This window comes from Vulpes lagopus, chromosome 9, assembly GCF_018345385.1.
Source record: "Vulpes lagopus strain Blue_001 chromosome 9, ASM1834538v1, whole genome shotgun sequence".
NCBI classification, from domain to species: domain Eukaryota; kingdom Metazoa; phylum Chordata; class Mammalia; order Carnivora; family Canidae; genus Vulpes; species Vulpes lagopus.
Window position 1 is genome coordinate 8,780,623 of NC_054832.1, and position 22,981 is coordinate 8,803,603.

Below are 22,981 nucleotides of genomic sequence, written 5' to 3' on the forward strand. Positions count from 1 at the left end.
GGAAGAGGAAAAGAAGGGAAAGTGAGATGGCTCTCTCATCAGGGAGGTGGAAAAGACAATGCACTTACCTTTCTCTGGAAGGGAAGGCGGAGTCACCACAGGGCAAAAACTGGGAGCATCATTCCGAGCAGCTGAAAAGAAGAAGAATCAGCCTTTTAGCTCCCCTATACCCTCAAAGGCATTAATAGAGGTTCATGGTGGTGATGGCAAAATCGGATCTGGAGGGCAGGCAGGAGGCGTTCAGCTCCTGGAGACACCCTGAATGGGTCAGGAGGGATTAGGTTGGGCCAAGGTGACAGTCCCATCTCAGCGGCTTAAAACCACCACCCAGATGGTCTGTGCCTCACACTGTGTCTGCTGAGGTGGCCTGGGGCTTGGCTCTGTGTCATCCCACCCGGACCCCAAGTGAAGGATGGGGTCCAGGTGGGATGCCCCTTGCTTCCATGACACTGCCACAGGGAAAGAGAACACAGCAAACTTCCCTCTTGTTCTATGGCTTCCGCCTAAGGGGACACACCCCATTTGCACACGTGTCACTGACCAAAGCCATCAGTGAGGCTGGGGGTGAGCAAGTGCAGTCCTGTCATGTCCCCGGGGAACAGGCTGGGGATAGCATACATGCTTACGGCCATCACTCTCTGACTCTGTTCACTTGGGCAAGGCACTTCATCCCTCTGAGCCTATTTCCACATGTGCACGATGAGGATAACACAATCTACCTTGAGAGTGACCGTGAGGATGACAGGAGATAACATGGTGCCAGGCATAGGGCAATAGCTCAGTAAGTGGCGGGTATTCATGGCACGTGGCATGGCGGGATGGACAGAGCATGGACTTTGAGCATAGACAGACCTGCACCTGGATCTCCATGTGCCACGTAGAAGCAGTGTGGAGGGACAAGTCACCTGACTTGTCTAGACCTGGTGTCAGCATTGATAAAATGAGGATGTTGTAAAAATTAAATGAGAAACCAGGCGCACTGAGTTGGTGATCCATAGTGTTAACTATCCTCTTCTCCCCCTGAACAGACCTCTCTCCCTCAACAGACCTAAAGCCCCATCAGAGTTCTCTCCCAGTGGCCTAAACTAGGAATGCATGAGGAATCCCCTGCCTTGCTCAGCTGCAGGGAGCATGGTAGGCAGTCAAGGGCGGGGCTCTGGGGTCAGCTGCCCAGGGCAAGACTGGCTTGGATGCTTCCCTCTGCGTGACCTGGACAAGTTACCTCATCTCCCTGTTCTCGATGTCCTTGTTTGTAAAATAGGCAGCTACCACCATAGCTGTCTGTAAGGTCTGTAAGGTTTAGATGAGCTGGTACATGTAAAGCTTTGGACATACAGTAGGCACTCAACAAATGCAGGTCATTATTCATTCTTAACACTGTCCTTCTACGGTGACACACTTTGGCACTGTCTGTTGTCCTTGTCTGCCTCCATGAATAGCCTCAGATGAGAGTCATCCTCCTTCTTCTGATCCCTAAAGTGCCTCCCCTCCCCTGCCTTCTTCACTTTGGGTCAGCTCACCCAGCCTCACTCCATTCTAGAACCTCCAGTTGTAGTATTTTGGGGGTTTTGTTGTCGTTATTGTTGTTGTTGTTTGCATGGCTCTACCTGCCTGGAAACACCTGCTCTCCCCTCAGTCATCATTCTAAGGCTCTGGTTCCCAGGCTTTGTAACACCACCAAGCCAGCCCCACTCCCACCATGTCTGATCTAGCAGATCCTGGGTGGGGCCTGTACTCTGGCATTTCTAACAGGTTCCCAGGTGATGCTGGTCCGAGGACACGGTCTGAGGACCACCGAGCTGTGGTTTTGGCCATCCTACGTTCTGTGAGCTGCTCAGGCTACACTCAGAGCTACTAACCACCGCCATGCACCACTACCCCCAGTGGGCCAGCCTGGTTTGTTTGTTGAAATATCTGTCTTTCCTGGAAGAGAGTGGTTCTCAGAGCAGAGCAAAGGTCCTGAGCATGACTGCAGTCTACAGAGAACAATTAGACCATCTGTATCAAGGCCATTCAAATGTTCCCACCCTTGGCCTCAGTAACTCTGCTTCTGGAAATGTAGCTTGAAATTTAGAATTCAAAAGAAACACAGCTTGCAAAGGCAACATCTCTATCATCGTATTGTATTGCATTGCGTTGTGTGGTATTGTGAAGAATGTATGTGGTACACATAGAGTATACAGTTAACTTTATTGTGCTAAGGGGTCACTGGAAACCACATAGGGAGCCCTACCATGCAGTTCATCTCAGCAGAGAACAGGTCACATAGCCCCACTGTTCTTGCTTTCTTTACCTCTTCTCATCCCCCAGGGCAGTATTTCCTAATAGGATCTTAATAGGATTCCTAATAGGATTTTGCCTTTAGGGAAAAATAGAAAGCAAGTTGGTAACCTAAAACAGTCATGATGGGGACGTTTACAGCCTGGCAAGTGGCAACCACTACAAAGCAGGGCTCCTGCTCACATTGCCACCTGTGAAACAGAATAGGGCCGGCAACAGGCCCTACCTCATCGGGTTGCTTGGGCACTAAATAAGATGTTATAGCAAAAAAAAAAAAAAAAAAAAATTGCCAGCCTGGTGTCTGGAGCCAGCTTGAGGCTGAGTACAAGGCAGGATCTGTCAACCGGAGGGGAGTGAGGACCAAGGGTGGACCGTTCACTAACCCTACCTACATGTGGCAGTTTCGATGTGGATTGCACGGAGGCGTAATTAGAAGGGTTTTTCATTTCCTTCCCAGGTTACGTTCCCGTATCTAGAACTGCTACAAGGTCCACGTACATTTGCTTAGCAGAAGACAGGAACCATGTGGCTTCGATTGGGTTTTTTTTTTTAGAAGCCACATTTGACTTTATAAACAAACCAAAGACCCTGCCCCACTTGCAGGCCATGCACAGCTGTGGAGAGAATGGCTCTAGCTCTCTTCAAAGAGCATAGGGAGGGTACAGAGGCCCCAGAGGCCCCCACCCCTTCCAGAAAACCCTGGGTTCTGGGGCACTGTCTGACCACAGAGCAGCGCCCACTACTGCCACCCAGGAGGCTAAGAATGCTTGCTCTCGGGCCCCACTGCCAGGAAGGGGCTACAAACAGCCTCCTTTGCATACACCCTTGCTCAGCATGAGCCTGGGTAGGCTCTGATCTGACACATGGAACTTTCTGTTCACTGTGGACAGCAAAATCAGATAGAGCATTGCCACGGGCTCTCTGGGGTCCCCTGTTGGGGCTCCGGGATCCCAGGAGGCTAAGCTCTCGCCTCTGCTCTGCAAACAGCCTGGTCCTGAGCTCATGGTGTGATGCTGTGCAGCTCTCTGAAGCCCTGAGGGCTGGGAGGACAGGACCATGGTGCACCCCTCCCACCAGGGCCTGCTGCCTGTCCCCACACAGTGGCCACTGCTCCCTTCAGCCCACTGGTCTTCACCTACATGCAGACTTTCCCTGGAGCCACTTGAGCACAATCCTTTTCACACTCCAGAAGCCCCCGTGGATCCCACCACAGGATCGTCAGCCACATCTCTGCATAACTCTCTGATTCCACAGGGAATAATTATCTCCTCACGAGGGGAGAGGAATAGAGAGCCAACCTCCCAGGGGGGTGGGAAATTAATACAGGAGACAAAGTGCTCTAGAGTTGCTTGTGACAAATAGTAATTGCTCAAGAAATGTTCCGTTTCTCTCATATCTGCCTCCCCGGCCCAGCTAAAGCCTCTGCAAGCAGGACCATCCACTTCCCAGGCTCCCATGGTGTTTGACATGTAGTAGGAACTCAGTGAGTATCACTTCCTTTCTCCTTTCTCAGGGGTAGTTCTTCGGAAATGGGACAGGTGTTACGCTTCTTGTCTCTGGCTCTCAGCCTGGAGCCCAATCAGAGGCCCGTGGTAAAGACTAAGTATAGATGTCAGCCCCCTAAATGGCCACGCCATGCATCTGAAGCTAGGGCAAGGTCTATTACGGAAATTCTTTGCAAGAATTTTTGCAGACAATGCACGCTTCGTGCACCAGAACTGATGGAGGTGGGAAGATCGGGGTCCTATGCTCCCTTCCTGGCTCGGGCAGGCAAATGACAGCCAGAGCTCAGACCTCGTTCTTTCTGATTGATTGAGTCATTATGTTATGTGGCTGGGTGACTCAGACACAATTCCTGTGTGACCGTGGGCAAGTGGTTTGACCTCCCTGGAGTTCCCTTTCCTCATCTGACAGTGGTTGTGAGGTTTAGATGAGATGATGCTTACAAATGCTTTCTCCAGCCAGCCCCACAGGAAGAGCTGGATTAGCAACACCGGAGGCCCTGGGCATGGCCGATGCTCAGTCAGTGTCCGCTGAAAGAGAGCACCGCTGGGAATTCTTAATTCCCTGGTCTCTGGTTTCTGGACAGAACTCTGAGTCCCCAGCCTGACCCCACAAAACATATGTTTGGAAAAAGCTAGTGGTCTGTGCTGTCAGATGAAAAGACACAGAACAGATGGAATCGAGTGGGGAAAATGAGCACCTTGGGTTCTCTGCCTTTCCAACTCCTGCCATGATGCTGTAATGCTCTGGTCTGATTCCCATGATATTTCTGAACAAATGACTTATTTCTTAAGCTTCTTTTTACCCGACTCTCCCCTGAGCAAGATGAGGATGGAAACTGATATTTTTCAGTCTTTGTTGGGGTGAGGAGATGGGAAGACGGACAGGAGGAGAGATGGGCAGGGAGGTTCTGAAGGGGAAGACTTGTTTCGAAGACCCCTCAAAACCCAGAGCTGGCCTTGGGTCTCCCGCAGGGGCCACTGTCCTCAGCGGGCACTCGCTTCTCTCCCATCCCTGCGAGTTAGTGGAAAGCCTATATGGAACATTCTTCTCTATATAGAAACCCAGTGAGGCTCTTTCATCCTACAACCCTGATGTTTTCCCTAAAATAAATCAAGATGTGAAAATAAAATGAAAAGCGTAACCCTGACCCTGAGTGAATTCAGATCAAGGATCAATCGCAGGATGCTCAAGGTAGACATCAGCAGGAAAGATTCCATTCAGTCTGCTAATGATTAACTCCAAATAAATCTGCCCTGAAGCCAAGGAATGCCTTGGAGATTAGTAGGCACATGAGCAAGATCCAAGGGCCGGATTCTGTCAAGGGGTCCCGGCCCCGGCCCCTCAAGCTGGAGATGGCTCTGGAACCAGAAGCCAAACCACTGACTGGTTTGGTCTGTTATTTTATTAGTTTTATTTTATTTTTTTCAATGTATTAGTTAATTGCTTATTAGTTAATTGAAGAGGGGAAAACCAGTCAAACAAAGCGTCTGGACATCTGTCCATCCAATCACTCCTGGGATACAGAAGACCCTCCAGGCAGCATGAAAATGGAGGAGGGTGAAGTTTAGAGTCATGAGCTGTGGGCTTGCAACTTGACTCCAGCTGTGTGGCTTGACTTGAGTAGCTTCAACTTTCTATGCCTTCATCTCAAGATGGAGGAAATAATGCCAATTCCAACGGGCACCAGGAGTATTGAATTATACGCCCATGTAGAAGCCCCAGCATGAGCAGGGATACAGCACACGTGTGGACACTCTGCAGCCCCATGAGCAACACAAAGTTTCCTCTCCTTCCCTCCTTAGGGCAGCGTGTTGTGTTGGGTGATGTGAAGAATGCAGAGATCAAAGTTATGGATCTCTAAGATTCCTCCAAACCACACATTCCATGACTCTCATTTCCAGGTGCCCCAGCAGGGCCAGTATCTGTCCAATAATCAACTCTGAAAACTAAACAGGAAGCCACTAGTAGGAGAGATTGGAGATAACGAACCTTGGCTCAGTCTCTCCATTGGACACCTACTCAGAGGCGGTTTTCAATCTTTTTGTATCTGGGACATGTCTATGAATTTGCTTCTGGGACACAGGGTGAGGATGTCCAGTTTCCATGCAGCTGCCTCCTGTTCCCCAGATGAATCCACACTCATGTACACCCGGAAGGTAGGAACCAAGAAGGCCAGAGTAAGTCTCACTCATTGTTTTACCCATGGGGAAACTGAGGAAAGGGAAGACTTTTCCAAAGACAAAGCTTCAGTAGATGGCAGAGTTGGGAAGACACTAATATCTCTTCATTTGAGTACAAGGGCTTCTCCATCACACCATGCATGTAGACCATTCATTCATTCATTCATTCACCAGTTTCAGACTGAGCTCCTAAAATGTGCTGGGATGTAATCAGCACATACATGTGAAGTGCCACCCTGGGGCAACAACTGCCTCAACCCTGAAATCCCAACTCCATGTATGTTGTCAAATACACACCAGTGTCCCCTTTTCTTGCCCCAAGACGACCATGAGTCTCCTTTGTCCTGATGAAGTGACAAGTTTCAAAAAACAAGGGAACTTGGCAGAGGGCACATCTGTTGGTTTCCCCTGCCCAGCAACAGCACCTTAACTATACTTTGGGGACCCTCCTCTCCCCTAACACATCCAGTCTTTCTGGGACCATCACTCAAGCCTCCCCACCCTCCCTCTGGCAGTGGGAGGACTCATAGCCCAAGCTGAGCCAAACTCTCTCCCTTGAATTTAAAGCTTGGCTATAGCCACCAAAACCCAATGATGGAGAAGTGTCCATCCATTCTTGCTGAATACATCCAAGAGACCTAGCAAGTATCTTTCTTTTGAGTCTATTAGCAGACTTTTAAAAATTTTATTTCCTGTTTAAGTAGAACAGACTCAGTTTCTGTCCCTTGTACCCAATGAATCCCAGCTAATCTACTTCCCAGCCCAAGGATGTCATCCTAATGGTTGGGAAATGGTCAACTAAAGATACCCACACAGCTGTTTGGGACAGGTCACTCACCAGGCTTCTGGTACCATCCGAAGGGATAGGTTCGGACCTCAGTGTCAGGGGAGCCACAGTCCAGAATGCGCCAGGCTCCCATGTTTTCTTCAGAGCATGTCTGAAGTCCCAAGCTGTTCAGAGTTAGGCACGTCACCTCTCCTCCTGGAGCAAACAGTAACCAGGACCAGGAAAATGTCAAGACAGTCGACTGTATGTGAATAAGAAAACTTCTGCAAACTTATTCTCTGGTAGATATTTGGGGTACTCTATTGCATTCCAGGTGTGATCCTAGTCACTGATGGAAAAACCGGGTACTGCAATGAGCTCCTGGTCTAAGAGGGCAGGGATGGAGGCAGCTAATCCTTACGGGGCACCCGTCACATGCCCATGTCTGTGCTTGGGCTCTGTCTGCATCTATCACTTGATCCTCATGCAATGCCAGGAGAGGGGTAGCGTTTGTATTCTTATTTGCAGATAAGGGATGCCAAGGCTCTATGATGCAGTGGCTTTTTTAGGATCACACCCCTAGGAAGCGACTGAATCAAGTTTTCAATTCATGTCATACAGATAGATCCAAAGCTCATCCCACCAAACTGCCTGAGCTGGGTCTGGAGAGATAATACAAGAGTATGGAGGGAGGTGATTCTAGCCTGGCAGTAGTGCTGTGTAAAGGTGCCCATGCAGTGAGCCAGAAGCCATGTCCAGGTATCCCAATTATGAACCACCCCCCCTGTCCCCGCCCCTACTTCCCATCTGGGAACAAAGATCACACCTCCCCACCCAGCATGAGACCAGAGGTGTGAGCATGCTCTCCAGGCTGCCAGGAGCTGCGTGCAGGCAGCCAGAGTTATTATCACGACTACCTGTTAACTGGGAAACATTGAGAAAACCAAAGCCAGTGCAGCACGGGTCCGCATCACACAGCCGTTCACATTCAAAGAAGCTGGAGTCGGAAGAGAGAGGGAAGAGGGTTTGTGTGGGTGGCCCAGGACCTACCGAATTACAGTCATTCCTACATCTAGGGGCTCTCTTCTTCATGACTTCTAAAAGTAGGGATGCTTTGGCTAATACACATAAGTGAATTCCTAGCTTTGAGGTTCCTTCTGAAAACAGAATTCTACTCTTTTCTCCTTCATTCGTTGGCTCATTCATTCATCGAGCATTTATTCTGTGTCTGTTATGTGCCCGTCTCTAAGCCATGTTCACCCAGTGTCCTGAACATGCCAATCCGTTCGGATTGGGAGAGTCCAGCTTTGGGCTATGGGACTAGGAAGCGATGGTAGGAAAGGTGAAAAGGCATCTTCAGAAATGGGGGATTCTATGGGCTTATGGATTTACTGACCCAACTAGGTGTCTATTGGAAATGACCTGCATTTGTCTCCCAACACAGCTTCCCTCCATGTCTGCTCTGCAATGTAGGATGATCACACTCCAAGAACAGGCCCCTATTTGCTGGGTCAGCACATCCAGGTCCCATCCCAGGACCTACTTTTCTTAATAATTCAGTGACTGCTAGACCCCACTTTCAGCTTCTAGGACCTGTCCTAGAGAAACAGTGGCTCCAAGCCAATGCTACTTTTTTTTTTAAGATTTTACTTATTTATTCATGAGAGATACAGAGGGAGGCAGAGACACAGACAGAGGGAGAAGCAGGCTCCCTCTAGGGATCCTGATGTGGGACTCGATCCCAGGACTCTAGGATCATGACCTGAGCCAAAGGCAGATGCTTAACCACTGAGCCACCTACGTGCCCCCAACCCAGTGCTCCTGGGCTCAGTTCTAGTATCTCTCACCCTAATCATGTGTCCCAGTTGTGATCACCCATTCTTGACTCCTGAGAGGTGGCTTGACTCCTCAGCTCCTTTTCAAGGTAGGGAGCCCTGCCATCTTCTTGCCATTCTCCTGCTCTGTCTTAAGAGCCCCCAAATCCAAGTCACATCCTTGTGGATAAAGCCTCCATGTCTTGGGCAGTTTTTCCAATGCTGACTGCATCTCTGCCCTGATGCATGTAGACCGTTTGTCCCACAGCTCCCTCTTCCAGAGTCCTGCCCCACCCAACTTGCCCACCCATCACTTTGTTCTTCTTCCATGGAAGCCCAATGCTGAGCTCCAGCCTGAATGAGGTGCTTTCCCATCGAACCACCCCTCTCTGTCCCCAGCACCAGAATCAAACTGATCCCTGGTTCTAACCATCCTTCTCTAACCCTGTCCCATCATCACAGGAGACACCCTACCAGATCTCAAGACAGTCTGCCCTGTAGCGTCCTTTTAATTCCATTTTTCAAAAGCTGATCTTCAACACCAGCAACATGACATAGTTTCAAAAATCAACAACACTTCATAGACCAACAGATCATAGATCAATGATTCTCCAATTCTAAAGTAGAAAAGAATCACTGGGAGGAGAATCTTACTTGAAATTCAGAGTCTTGAGCCCCACCCCAGGAAATGCTGACTCAGTAGGTCCAGGAAAGGACCCAGGAATGTGGTTTGTAAAAAGTTCTCTTGGGGGATGCCTGGGTGGTTCAGTGGTTGAGCATCTGCCTTAGGCTCAAGTCCTGATCCCAGGGTCCTCGATGGAGTCCTGCATTAGGCTCCCAGCAGGGAGCCTGCTTCTCCCTCTGCCTATGTCTCTGCCTCTCTCTCTGTATCTCTCACGAATAAATAAATAAAATTTATTTTTTAAAAAAGTCCTCTTGGTGATCCTGATGCATGAGATCCATAAACTAGGCTGACGGAAATGTCACCCTCAATTAAAACAACTAAATAATAGCTAACTAAATATATCACAACATACTTTTAAAAATAAGAAGTATAACAAATTCAAAGTCCTTATCATCTTGCGATCCTGTTAAAAGTTCCACTGCTTCTCCAGATTCTGCATACAGCACAGTGAGACTTTGCTCACCCGGTTCACTACAATACTTGGTAACTTTTGTTAATTGACAAGACATGGGTCAGTGTTTCCCTTTTGTGTCAGCTGACTGGGCGTTCAGGGCTCGATTTTGTGTTGACCTTGGCCACAGTTTTTAGGTATGGTCACCTCCTCATTACCTTTTCACTCTTCACTTTGGGCTTTACAGGTTTTTCTCTGTGTGCCTTTAACTGATATTAAGTCACTGTCTTTATGGCCATAGAAAAGCCTTAATGATAAACACTTGAAGGGACAGATGTAGCTTACCCATTGGAAATGGATTTTTCAGACATGAGCATTTTGTTTCTAATGGAAATCCCCATCAGTTTTTGGAATGGCAGGCGAGTATAAAAGTTCTTCACTTTATCTCTCAGTATAACTACACAGGGGGGAGAAAGAAATAACATTATTTAGGGACAGATCAGTTGCATCCATGAAAATATGAGGGTGAGGGTGTAGACACCAGGTCAAGAGCTTCCAATTAAAGATGGCCTATTAAACTCCCATGCTTATGCTCTGCTTTCATCCAGATCTCACAAAAATAACAGCAAGGAGATTCGTGTAAAGGCTCACACCCACAGGCATAAAGAGAATAGAAGAGGGGATGGAGCAACAAAGTTGTGAATGCCAGAAAGAACACAGAGGAGTACAAAGTTCACTTTGTAGACCTAAGAAAACCTAATCTGTGACTTTTCTGTGGGAAGAACAAGAAGAAATACTATACACCTTCTGGAATCCCAAAAAGTTTAAGTGTTGGTGTCACTGGGATGAAGGTGGGCTAAACCAGGATAGGCTGGAAATCTCTTTAAGAAGCAGTTAGGTCTCCAGATGGCTTCCTCTCTTTTGCACAGTAGATGAGTGTCCTCTCCCCACCATAGAAGAAGGTGGAAGGTTTATTCTCTGGAGAGGTCCAAAAAAAGAGTCTCTCTTGGGTGCATCAGGTGGAGTTCATGGTGGGAGTTTCACACTGAAACTAGGGGATTCCTTCAAGTTCATCCACATGGTGAAGGTTGAGACTCCCATCTTCCAACTGTATTTGGTATCCAAATGAATATCAGCCAGGCTCATAGCCCCAGGCCAGATATTACAAGATTCCTACATAGGGAAGGCCTAAAGATAATAACCAGAGGGATTTCCCAAAGGGTAGCCCAACTAGATTATCCTACAGGGAAACTTAAAAGTCAGTAAGCTCTCACCACATACTCTAAGCCTCCCAGTCAGCTTCTGGGTCCCTCTCTTACATTTGAGTGTGAAACCAAGGGTTGCCAGATCTCTGAGAAAGACCTCCAGCACTGATAGAACAGTAAATGAAGCATGATAACATCTTGGAAGAAATGGAGACTGCATGGCGGAGGGGGGGGGGAACTCCAAAAAAAGAAATGTCATTAATGTCCTCAGGGGAAAAAGCAACTTCTATCTTGTTAAAGCCACTGTTGGCATTTTCTGTGATATACAGCCAAATGGAATTTTAACTGATATGTGCATTAATGGTGGCTTTTTCTAAGGAGTGGGATTGCAGGACAGGATTGGTCTCTATAGTCAACATCCTGCATTTCTAAATGACTTCACATTACTGCAAGGAGCATGAGTAACTTCAATTTTAAAAGGAAGAATAAGTTAATCTGGATACTTCTAAAACCGCAGAGCCCGTAGACCACTGGAAATGCAGTTTGTGCAGATGCCCACCAAGCACTCACCTTTCTTCCGGAACAGGGTCTCTGGCCTGTGGGGCAGGATCAGTCTGCAGCCCTTGGGACTGGACTCCATGACGTTGTCACACACCCGGGCTTCTGGGTAGAGGGCGCAGGTGAAATACAAGGGTGCACTGTCTGTTATCTCCACCAGCTGACAGAAAGAGGGCTCCTGGACACAGCCTGCAGGCAAGGAAGCAATGGGTTTTAGCCCTTGGGAGGTCTGCAGGAAAGGAACCTCTACAGGTCCCTCTATACCTGATAGGGATTCCTCCTGGGAGGACAGAGGCCCAGGATAGTTGAGACTACCCAGTCCGGAAGGTCCAAGAAAAAAACAATGATGTTCTGCTAGCTGGGGAGGGGACTGTCCACCAAACAAGGAGTCCATGTGGCTCTGAATAAAAGCAGTCTAAGAAGGTGAAGAGTGCGGTGTAAACTCATAAATACAGGAGACGATAGGGCAGTATTCCATTGGATCTATGCAGACCATCTCAGAGGCAGTTGGGATCAGAGCCCACAGGACTATAAAAACTTTGAACTCTGTGAATGATCTCCTCTGCTCCCACTCCCATGTCAGAGTTTTCCACTGGAATATGGTAGCTCCCTCACAGGGAGGGGTCATAATTAATTCATCTTCTTCTGTTTTCTCATCCCCAAGGTCAAACCCAAGGCTTAGAACATAATGCATGGTAGACATAGCACATGCCTGTTGGGTAAAAGGATGGATGGATGGATGATGGGTAGATGGATGGATGGATGGAGGATGGGTGGATAGATGGATGGATGGATGATGGGTAGATGGATGGATGGATGATGGGTAGATGGATGGATGGATGGATGGATGGATGGATGGATGAATGGATGCGTGGATGGATAAATGGATGGATGAATGAGTGGATAAATGGGTGGATAGATGAAATAAGGATGATGGATGAATAGAGGGATGGATGGATGGATGATGGGTGAGTGGATGATGGGTGGGTGGATGCATAGATAGAAGGATGATAGGTTCTGAGAGTAGAGTAGAGATTATCTATACCATGAGCTTCTTGAAGATATGGGTTATATCCTGTCTTTCTTCTATATCACTGATTGTACTAACACTGAAGTGACCCCTGAGTTATGCCATTGAGTTTCATCATATCTATTTCTTGGGAGTTGTTAAACCAGGTTTGTGTTGCCTGACCAGTGGATCTAGAAGAGGAAGGATGGGGTCTAAGGATACTTACGAGACAGGCACCACAGGTTTGCCTGCTGAGGAGAAAACAGGTGTTTCAAAAGCCAGTGCTGCTGGCTGGGCAGGGATTGGCTTCCATTGACAATGACCTGGTCAAGGTCCACAGGGGAGAAAAGCTCTGTTGTCAAATCTAAAAAAGAAGGAGAGAATCAATATCCTTCGCTTTATCTCTACAACAGGCCTCTCTCTGTCCCCACCTCTCTGTTTATGTGTGTCTCTCACTGTCTCTCTCTCACACACACAAACACCACACACACACACACACACACACACACACACACACACACACACACACTGTTTTTTTTAGGCTATGTGAAGCCAGAGGAGGTCTGGAGGCCATGGGCCTGGGAGTCTAGCCAGGCAGAAAGGATTCAGAAGTTTTCAGAAACTCCTAAAAATTATAGAGTTGCAAAATCTTAGAATCTTAGTTTGGAAGAAACACTGGGAGCCATCTGGTTCAACTTTTCACCCAAGGCAGGAGTTTCCCCATAGTATTTCTGGTCGATGCCCCTGTACCCCTGCGTGACCTGTCTGGGTTGACCAGAGCACCCCACTCCACCATTCAGAAGTTGTGAAGTCAAATCTGTCACTTTGAACCACGGATGCTCCTATCTTTTGAAGCCACACAGAAATCCTGTCTCTTTCCCAAATGACAGCCTTCGTCTGTGAAGACAGCTTTCAGCTCTGCTCTGCCCCATCTGAAATCTCCAGCTTGACTGGTCTTTCTTTATATCTTCACATGCCATGACTGCTGGCTTAAGGCTCTTTCTGGTGCCCTGCTGCCCACAGGATGGAAGTCCAAGCTTTCTTCTTGGTCCAGGCTCTACCTATATTTTAAGCTTTATCTCTAGTCCTCAACTCACACTCCAGAAGTATTGCCATACTGCTTGCTGCCCCAGGACTGTTGTCCATGCTCTCCCCTCTTCCTCACCTCTCTAGTCCTCCTGAGCTTCAAGGCCAATGCTGTTCCCTCCTGCTCTGACATTCTGTTGCTCTATAAAGAGGTTCTCCAGGGAGGAGGACCCCAATGTCCCAGGCCCGGGGGGGGAGGAGCCTATTTAGGCCCTTCATGAGAGCTCTGACTTTGCAGAGATGCTTACACTGGGGGCATGAAGCAATTCATGGAGTTGAGCTGGAGCCTGTTTACAATGTATCTTAGCTCAGGGCTCTGGCATAAGGTGCATGACATGCCATATGGACTCCCATTTGCCTTGGGCTTGAGCATCCTCCCGGGAGCCCACTCTCCATGCTCCATAGAGCAGGCTCCTGAAGACTGACCTTTTTCACCAACAAAATCCACCACAAGAGATAAAAGCTTTACTAACATCTGCCAAGGCCAAAAGGCTAGCCTTGCCAGAGACCCCAAAGCCCATGTTGCTGTCCCTCCTGGGGCAGAAAACGGACAATCCCTCACCATGCTCTGAACTGGGGAGGCCATTCTCAGGGACATCGTGGAGCTCAGGCCAGGTAAACAAGGCATGGCGGTGGCTTTGGGCCCAGCTGCAGAGGAGCAGATCAAAGAGGTCTTTCCTGCAGGGGTGTTATCTTCCTAAGCCCAGGAATTTAATCAGCTCAGAAAGGGAAAACTAACCCGAGCTGGGTCTATTCACTCTGATTCTTTCCAAGGTCTTGGGCAGGGGGAAGGGGGAGTTCAGCTCCCCTGGTCGGGGGTGGGGGGAGTGAGGGGACTCCACTTCCTGTGGGAGTCCTATGATGGTTTTGTAGGTGTGGCCTGACACAGGGGATAATGATGGATTTTACAGACTATCTAGGATTGCTCCACCATCATTCACCTATACCTTGCCACGAGGTAAGGTACAGGGGGGTGGGCAGCCCAAACAAAAGTACCCCAAGAATGCCAGCAGGAGTGCCAGCAGGAGCCAGGCCCCTGATGGCAAGGGCAATTCAACTCAGCTCAGAGGATGGTCGCCAAGTGGGAATCTGAAGCCAGTACGCCCAGAGCTTTTCCTCTGTTTTCCTCTAAAGAAACTTGAAATCTCATTTTATATAAAACCTTCTCCTCTTCCTCATCCTCTTTTCTCTTCCTCTCCCTCTCTCCTCCCTGCTCCCACCCTGAGTTTTCACTCCACCTGAGAAATAACAATTGCAAATGCTAGGGATAGAGTGTCTCTGCACATACTTTCTGCCCCTGCTAATGTATGGCTTTAGATCTTCCACTGCATTAAATGACTCTCGAGAAATCTGTCTCCCCACACAATTCCAGAATCTGTACATTCTGTTTGCACTCACTGCCCGCAGTCGGATGAAGCTTGGTCTTTAAGAGTCTTTCGTTGCTATGGTTGTTTGCTTTTCCAGGAGCAGTGATGATTCTGCAATGATTTCACTTTCCTTTCTGTGCCCAATGCCCCCCTGAGGAGCTGCCTGTATTTGTGAAATGAATAACTGGTTGAAGAGCTAGAGAGTAGTCCCTAGCTACGGAGTGCAGTGATGCTAACAGGCTCATTCACTGATCAAATGCCTGGTGTCAGCCATCTTGTCTCCACAGCCAGACACCCAGGCATATAAAAGGGTTTGGGGACTGGTACCTGTTTCTGTTGGAGATGCTGGCCTTGGTTCCATGTCTCTTCTACATCCCATAGACTCAGACCGAGATCCCATGTCAGACTCTGGGAGGGCAAAAAAAAATAAAAGGATTGTTAGTCTTACATTGGGATGGAAAAAAGGAGATATTCTTCTCGTCAACAAAATGACAATGTGGGAAATCCTCACGGTCCACCGCCAGGTGTCCGAGATAGGGTCTGGGCTGAATCCAGTGGCAGAGGCCTGTACTCTTTGGCCTTTTGTGGAACATCAGCCAACCTCTCAATACCAGAATCATTATTGTCCTTGATACTAAAATGATTCATTGCAAAGGTGATGAAATGTATCCATAAATATTGGTTTTTAGAACACCCTGTGAAAAAGGAGTAAGATTCTCATTTTACTCCAGAGAAAACAGAGATGCATAGAGATGAAATAGTCTATCCCAGAATATGCAGGAGGAAAGTTGATGAACTAGAATTTGAAAAAAATTTTTAAAAATCTCCATGCTGGGAACTTGTCTCCATGAGAGCAGAGTGAGCCTATGGGGAGAAGCGGGTATCAGACAAGCCTTTGGGGGCTTCTGCTCCACGCGGCACATGTCCTCGGGAGAAGCTCTTCCTTAATTCTTCACCAGCCAGCAGCTTATTTATCAGAAATTTTGGGGGTGCCTGGGGCTCAGTCAGTTAAGCGTCTGCCTTTGGCTCAGGTCATGATCCCATGATCCTTAGGACTCAATCCCTGGGATTGAGTCTCGCATCAGCCTCTCTGCTCATCGGGAAGTCTACTTCTCCCTCTCCCTCTGCCCCTCCTCCACTCATATTCTCTCTCTCTCTCTCTCTCTCTCTCTCTCTCTCTCTCTCTCATAAATAAACTCTTTATTTTAAAAAAGAAATTTTTGATAACTAGGAAGCACTAAACTTGGAGCCAGAGTCTGGGCCCTCTGGTCCCCCACAGGGACCTCTGGGCATTTCACCAAACCTCTCCACACCTTATCTTGTCTGCAAAATGACTAAAATGTATCCCCTCAATCCCACCCCTCAGTCAGCCTCCTTATAGGGACAGCTAAATGCAAAAAAGAGGTGTATCATCTAGTGAAATCACTTTAGAATGAGCAAATGGTGGCCACTCTCTGTTTCTTTCTCTCCTGTCCCTCCTGTCCCTCCATCCAGCCTCGCCAACCCCAGTTTGAGTCAGCCACCCCATGCACCCGGCACAGCTCCCAGCACTGCACATGTGACCCTTGGGCCCACGCCCATGCGGCTCTGGGAGGCGAGCACTCATTCCTGTGCTTGCCCATGAGGAGACGGGGCTTGGAGGGTATGAATGGTGTGCACAAGGCTGCGAGGAGGTGACTCAACCAGAAATCATACACAGTGACTCTGCCCCACGCTCTGTGCTCCTTCCCATGAGGTCACTTCACAGGCACAAAAACAGGTCACCAGGGTCACCAATCGTGTCTCTACAGGGACCCAATATGGGTGAGGGAGGGATCCCGGGAAGAGGAGGGACATGATGTGGGGTGGGATCTGTCCTCCTCCTCCCACTGGCCCCATGGCCTGTATGGATCTGCTGCTCAGGCTGCCTCCTGAGGCTGGAGCCTCCTACAGGTGAAGGCCGTGCCTCACCTGACTCTTTTATCCCATGTCATTCAGACTCATCCCAAATATTTTGCCCTGCCCCAGCTCTGAGTAGGCACTTGGTCAATGCTCAGGAGATTCGGAGGAGGACAAACACAGCAGCAGGGAGATCCAAGTGTGGGTTTTATTTTATCTGCAGCCCCAGTGTGCTCCATGCACCTGCAATAGCACTACCTCCAAGCCGGGCTCATGCGTCCCTTGGCCATGAGACCAGCCCCCTGTGGCCGAGAGCCCTGGAGAAATGCCTCCCTGGTGTGCAGCGGCCTGGGAGCGCCCACCCCAGAGCAAGGGCAGCGAACTTGATCTCACAGGAAGCCCTGCTTCCTTCCCCCATCCTTCCTGGGGCTTCGACACTTGTCATGTTTCTCCTGGGGCTTGGTGTCTTATCTGATGAGGGTCAGGCCCATCTATGCCACACAGAGCACTCACTTGGAAAGCAAATCTCTACGATTGTTTCTTTCTGGGGAGCAAAGTGCCCTGTGAACGGGAGGTGGAGCCCAGCCGTCTGGTGTAATCAGCGTCTCCGCTCCCCCACTCCACCCCACATCTCACCTTTCCAGAGATAAACCCGCTGGAAGCTGGTAACGGTGCCCGAAGTTCCTCCAGGGCTGCCGGAACTGCAAGGAGAGATAATTATTTTTACGAGCTTGAATGGGCTTGTTCTCAAAGGGACCCGCATTGGCCACACTGACCCACCTCTCCCACACGGGCCACTCCTGGCCTGAGAACCCCATTTCCTATCAAGGTGCACCCCCACACAGAGAGCATCGTGGAGCTGTCCTCCGGATCCCCGGTACAAAACCAGAGCTGGTCAGACCCCAGGTGTCTTGTGCAGGGCAACAAAGAGATTTTCTTATGACACAGAACGAGTGAAGGTAATGGGGATCAGCTGAAAGGGAACTAAGCCTGTAGAGACTCCGGTACTATGTCAATTGTCCATGTCATGGATGCCCTCTGAGAATCTCACCACATAGGCAAGCAGGGATCATATTTGGGAGGGTGGGGATACTGTGAACTGTCTTCTGTGGCCCTAGACATTTGATATTCACTCTATGATGGGCAGCTGCCATTATTTGATTCATTATTAGTATTATTCAGTGTTCCTTTCTGCTGAGCTACATCCGCCTGGAATCATCCAGACGAGACTGGCTTTGCACACCATTCCTTGATGGTCAAATTTGCCTCTCTTGGGGCATCTGGGTGGCTCAGTGATTGAGTGTCTGCCTTCAGCTCAGAGCGTGATCCCAGGGTCCTGGGATCGAGTCCCACATTGGGCTCCCCACAGGGAGCCTGCTTCTCCCTCTGCCTATGTCTCTGCTTCTCTCTATGTATCTCTCATGAATAAATAAAATCATTAAAAAAAAAAAAAGGCCGCCTCTCTTGCCTCTGCTCAGCCCTAAGATCCTGCCTATCCTCCTGCGCTATGAAAGGCTGAGGAAAGAGCTCAGAAGACACAGGTTCTGGAGGCAAACATTCCGCACGTGGCAGGAAACGCCTGGTGCCCAACCTGAGACCTCAAGAAGTGATCACATGTTGCTCATTATCATCAAGAACCATATATTATTATAGTCAATTGTTATTAAGAGTCATTGCCACTTGCCCAACACTATGATGAGCACCTTCCAGATATTGCTTCACTTAAACCTCACAGATAGGTATTCTTGTCTCTAAATACCAGGTGAAGATCAAAATCCAGAGAAGTCAATGCCAGAATTCAAATCCCACCTGCTTGGCTCCATACCCCATGTTCTCAATCACAATTCTGTCCATCCAAAATGGCAAACATCTGCAGATGTGCTTCTGTTTAGAGAGGTGTTCAAGGAGGTTTAAAGAGTGAACGATTTGGAAAACTCAGCTATTAAAGTCATGAGCCCCTGCCCCTCCCAAGAATGACCATGCTCTATGCTAGGGGTGGGGGTGGGAGCCAACAATATTGAGTTGTGCTTCCATTTGGTTTTGCTTCTAAAATGGGAATACACAATAATTCTAGAACGTCTCATGCTGCCCAATATTGTGATTACGCATTTCCCTAAAAGACCTACTCGTAATTCTCTCATCACCCACTTCAGAGGGTGGATGTCACTTATAAAAATGAGGGGAAATTAAAACCTATGATACCTGGGAGATCTAGACTTGGATCTCTGACAATTTGAAACTCAGTCTACACACTCCCGAGGAGCCCATCGTATACTCCTCCAACACCAACACCGAGCAGGGTCATCTGCTCAATCTGCTCTGCTCTGCCATCTTTCTTGACCACATTTTCTTGTGACGAAGGGCAGGCGAGGGGACTTTGGGCCTTGTCTCAAAAGTAATTAGATAATTTGTTTCTTAAATCTTTTTACACCCAAATCTATGTGGTATACTGACTATGCCTCACTATGTGGGATGGATGAATGGATAGATAGATAGATGATAGATAGATAGATAGATAGATAGATAGATAGATAGATAGATATAGATACTTTTGGTAACATAGGTGTAAGTAAAATAAATAAATAAAGTAAAATTTTCAAAATAGTTTAAGCTTTGCATTAGGATTCTTATTTATCCTGTAAAAGGAGGAGAAATGATGTCTTACCTCTACGGTGCTTTAAATATAAGACTAAAATGAAAAAAAACTAAAAAAAAAAAAAAAAAAAGACTAAAATGAAGGACCACTTTATAAAGTAGTTTACCATGAGAGACTACTGAGCATTTTGATCATGGGCCCTCAATGAGCCTTCATCCACATCCCCATCGCTGTCTCTTCCCAAGAGCAACAATCCCTCAAAGATTTCTCCACCACTCAGTAGTCCTCATTCCTGACTTGGGTGAGTGGGTGAGCCTCTCACACGTTGTCTAGAACATCTTGAGGTGGTGTGTCCTGATTTTCATGGAGTAGCAAGGAAACTTAGAGATGCTCTCCATCACCCAGAGAAGAACAGGGGCTCCACACAGGTGCACACAGATCTAAGGCTGTGTTTGGGGCCAGAATGCACTAAACTGTGGTGGGGATGGAATTTCCTTACCCACTTTTTGTCCACCTTGAGGCAACAGAACCCTGGGGCTTCTAGCCTGGAAAAGGTGAGTCTTCACCTTATCCTTGGTGTTTGCTCACTTTGACACCATTCAATCCAATGGAATTCAGTTCACTTCTGCACTCGAAAAGTTGAGCATCTGGTAGATTCAGAAAGTCACCAACCGACATCTACAGACTGATGTGCAAATGTTTGTAAATCGCCACAGAGAAAGTTGTGAGACCTTGGGGGGCAACTGCCAGGTTTCCACAGGCATGCACAGAGGACATGGGAGTGGAAGGAATGGCACTGCCCTCTCTCTTATCTTCCCCATTTCCACATCCACACTCAGCTCCTCCTACTTCCCGAGTTGGTCAAGGGCACTCACTTCTCTCGGAGCCATCCTCCTCCCTGGCATCAACCTCCATATCCAACCAGCCTGTTTCCCAAACTGGTCTCAAACATACCCCGTCTGTGGGACCCTCCCTCTTGGCTTATCATAGTCTTTCATTGGTTCCCTAGACTCCTTCCCACCCCCAGCCACACAGCACCAGGGTATCCTTCCCGAAAGGCAATTCTACCCCCAGTCTTGTGACAGCTACCACACATTTCAGAATTCACTTCTCTGGGACTTCGTTCTTGGCAGCATGAGTGACCATGTGTCGTCTCCAAGGGGCTTGTCTTTGCAGGCTTCCAGGCTTCGGCATCACTGCCCAGATTTCCCCTCTCTGCCTCGAACTCTCACCCTCTTCCAACTGGTTAGCCTCTACTCATTCTTTAAAAATCAGAGTCAGCATCATCTCCTACTAGACAGCCCCCACGAACCCTCTGGCTGGGTTACATGCTCCTCCTCTGCATTTGTAGAGCACTCAACAAACACCTGGATCTTTAATCTCACACTTGACTGTCACTGTCCATTGACTGTACTAGAGCTTTCCAAGGTTGGGAACAGGCCCTGTTCCTCTCTATATCACCCACACCTGACATCATCCCTGCTGCAGAACTGCTGTTCGTACGTTAATAAACTCAAGGAGGGATGAATGAGGAAAACAATGTAATCAATGATACTCAGAGCCCACCGAGCAAACACAGAGCATTATCTTCCCAAGCACAGGAAGGCTGGACTTTCCTAACGCAGACTTCCAGCCCTTCACTCCATTCCCCAAAACTTTCCAGGCTCAATTTTGTTGATTGAGACGGGGCGCATAGAACTGGAGCAAATGTGATTCCTCCTCTTCCCTGTGAAGCAATATTTTAGGGGAAAACAGTTTTGACTGTCCAGATATTTGTTCCATTCCTTCCGTGACAGTTGAGTTAGAATATCCCTGTGACACAAACAGGCCTCCACACTCTGACTCATCACCTCTCTCTCCATAATCAAGGCAACAGGGACATATACACATTTAGAAGTTTTGGGGTTTGGCGTGGAGCCTTGATTCAGAGGGTTGGTGGGTGTTGTGTGGTCTTGATTTACTTCGGAACACTTCCGTAGAGAGGTCATGTGCTGTGTCTGGGGCGGTTAGTTTGCGTCTACTGCCTAGGAGTGGACAGCATCCCAAACTAGAAAGCCCGGGTTTCAGAGTCCACCTCATATTCCTTTCCCTTCCTAAATAAACTGCATTCCTAAATCCTTGTCTCAGGCTCTGCTTAGTGCAAAGCACATGACAACTATTGTAAATAACTATAACAGGGTCATCCTATTTGTAGCTGCCCAATGGATGGTCTGCTCCAAATGCATCTGGTGACGGTGGGCATCCCAGAGACATGGGAAATTTCTCCACCTAGCCCTCAGCACCCTGAGACAATGGCCCTCACTGATACAAAACAGACTCCTACGCAGGCAACGGATGCCAGCTATCAGCCTGAGTCTCACCACTGCCCAAAGCATGAAGCCTTTGGGATCCATAATAAACCCAGCAGTGTTCTTCGAAGGCCTGTTTTTCCTGTCAAATGTTAAGTCCCTATGGGCATTAAGGGACATTTAATCTGCCTATTTTGCATTCATTTGCACTTCAAGACATTCTCAGAAAGAAGGTATAAGCAGTTCCAGAGCCTTCTAAGCCTTTTCCCTTAGAAATGGGAAGATGGATCCAGCCAGCACCAAATAGTTGAAACACCCAGAGATGCCCATTGGCAATTTGGGAGATGCAGACTTTGGGTGGATTCCTCTCTTGGGAGAAGTGTCTAAACAGAAATCCGATGATTGGAAAAAGAAACCTCACAACCATGAAAAGCACTGGGCCTTCCTATTGGATAAAAGGGCCTCCAGGTAATTTGTAGGGTTGGTTGTTTGTGGTTATATTTGTTTGTTGGAAACTGATATTTGGTTGGCTTAAAAAATGAAGAGAAATGTACTGAAAGGGCATTTTGAGTTCCGCGAACCTTGGTCAGTCCACTCAGGCAGACAAATGAAGCACTACCTTTGAGTTCCTGGGGCACAGAGACCACTCTGCCCACTTGGACCCCAGTGTGGGCCCAGCACCCACACCCAGCAGGCTCTCAGGACGAGTGATGGATGCACGAGCCCAACAAATCCCTCCTCTACAGCTGTTCCTGCTCACCTCCACAGCCCACACCTGACCTTCCCACTTTCCCTGGGGCTTTCTGTCCCCTTCTCCCCTCAGCCCTTTAAAATCCTTGAAATCCTTGAAGTAGAATATGTGGTCTCTGACATGAACTACCCCATGTCTGGAGTAGAGCAAGGGAGGGGTGTCCACTACTGGACTCCTTAACTTGCTAGGACAACACAAGCAGGTGGCACCATGGGGTGGTGTGGGAGACACCTTCCACCGACGGCTCTGGCCTCTGACACCTAAGGTCTAGGATCCCAGCTATGGCCTTCATGCAAAGGCAGCTCCTCTAGGTAGGACATGCCACAGCTTGGAACTGTGCTCTCGTGGGTAAACCTGTGAGGTAACCAGCTGCCTCGCTCAAGTACCAAAGGACCAGGGTGCTGAGCGGGGTCAAAGTGCTTTGTACAATGCAACATGGGTACTGATGTGCTTCCTGTTTGAATTTAGTGTACTCTGTTGGGCTGCAATATCCTGCAAATGGCAAGCGAGTCACTTACACTTTATACATAAATCCTAATTCTCCATTAGCCAGGCCACCTGTTAGACCAGACTCTCAGAGGACCAGTGAGCTGGTCAATGAAAGCAGATGCCCAGACTGGA

General features: G+C 48.3%; 1 protein-coding gene across 1 annotated transcript in view; it reads right to left on the minus strand.

Moving 5' to 3' along the window:
• Window positions 1–22,981, minus strand: part of TG (thyroglobulin) — a 246,551-nt gene that overhangs the window by 146,090 nt on the left and 77,480 nt on the right. Inside the window, exons 28-36 of the mRNA XM_041768575.1 lie at window positions 17,506–17,530; window positions 17,362–17,426; window positions 15,175–15,255; window positions 12,621–12,758; window positions 11,398–11,574; window positions 9,968–10,079; window positions 7,650–7,729; window positions 6,805–6,948; window positions 69–131 (exon numbers count right to left, since the gene is read on the minus strand). Coding sequence (XP_041624509.1) covers window positions 69–131; window positions 6,805–6,948; window positions 7,650–7,729; window positions 9,968–10,079; window positions 11,398–11,574; window positions 12,621–12,758; window positions 15,175–15,255; window positions 17,362–17,426; window positions 17,506–17,530 — 885 coding nt within the window. The remainder of the gene's footprint in view (window positions 1–68; window positions 132–6,804; window positions 6,949–7,649; window positions 7,730–9,967; window positions 10,080–11,397; window positions 11,575–12,620; window positions 12,759–15,174; window positions 15,256–17,361; window positions 17,427–17,505; window positions 17,531–22,981) is intronic.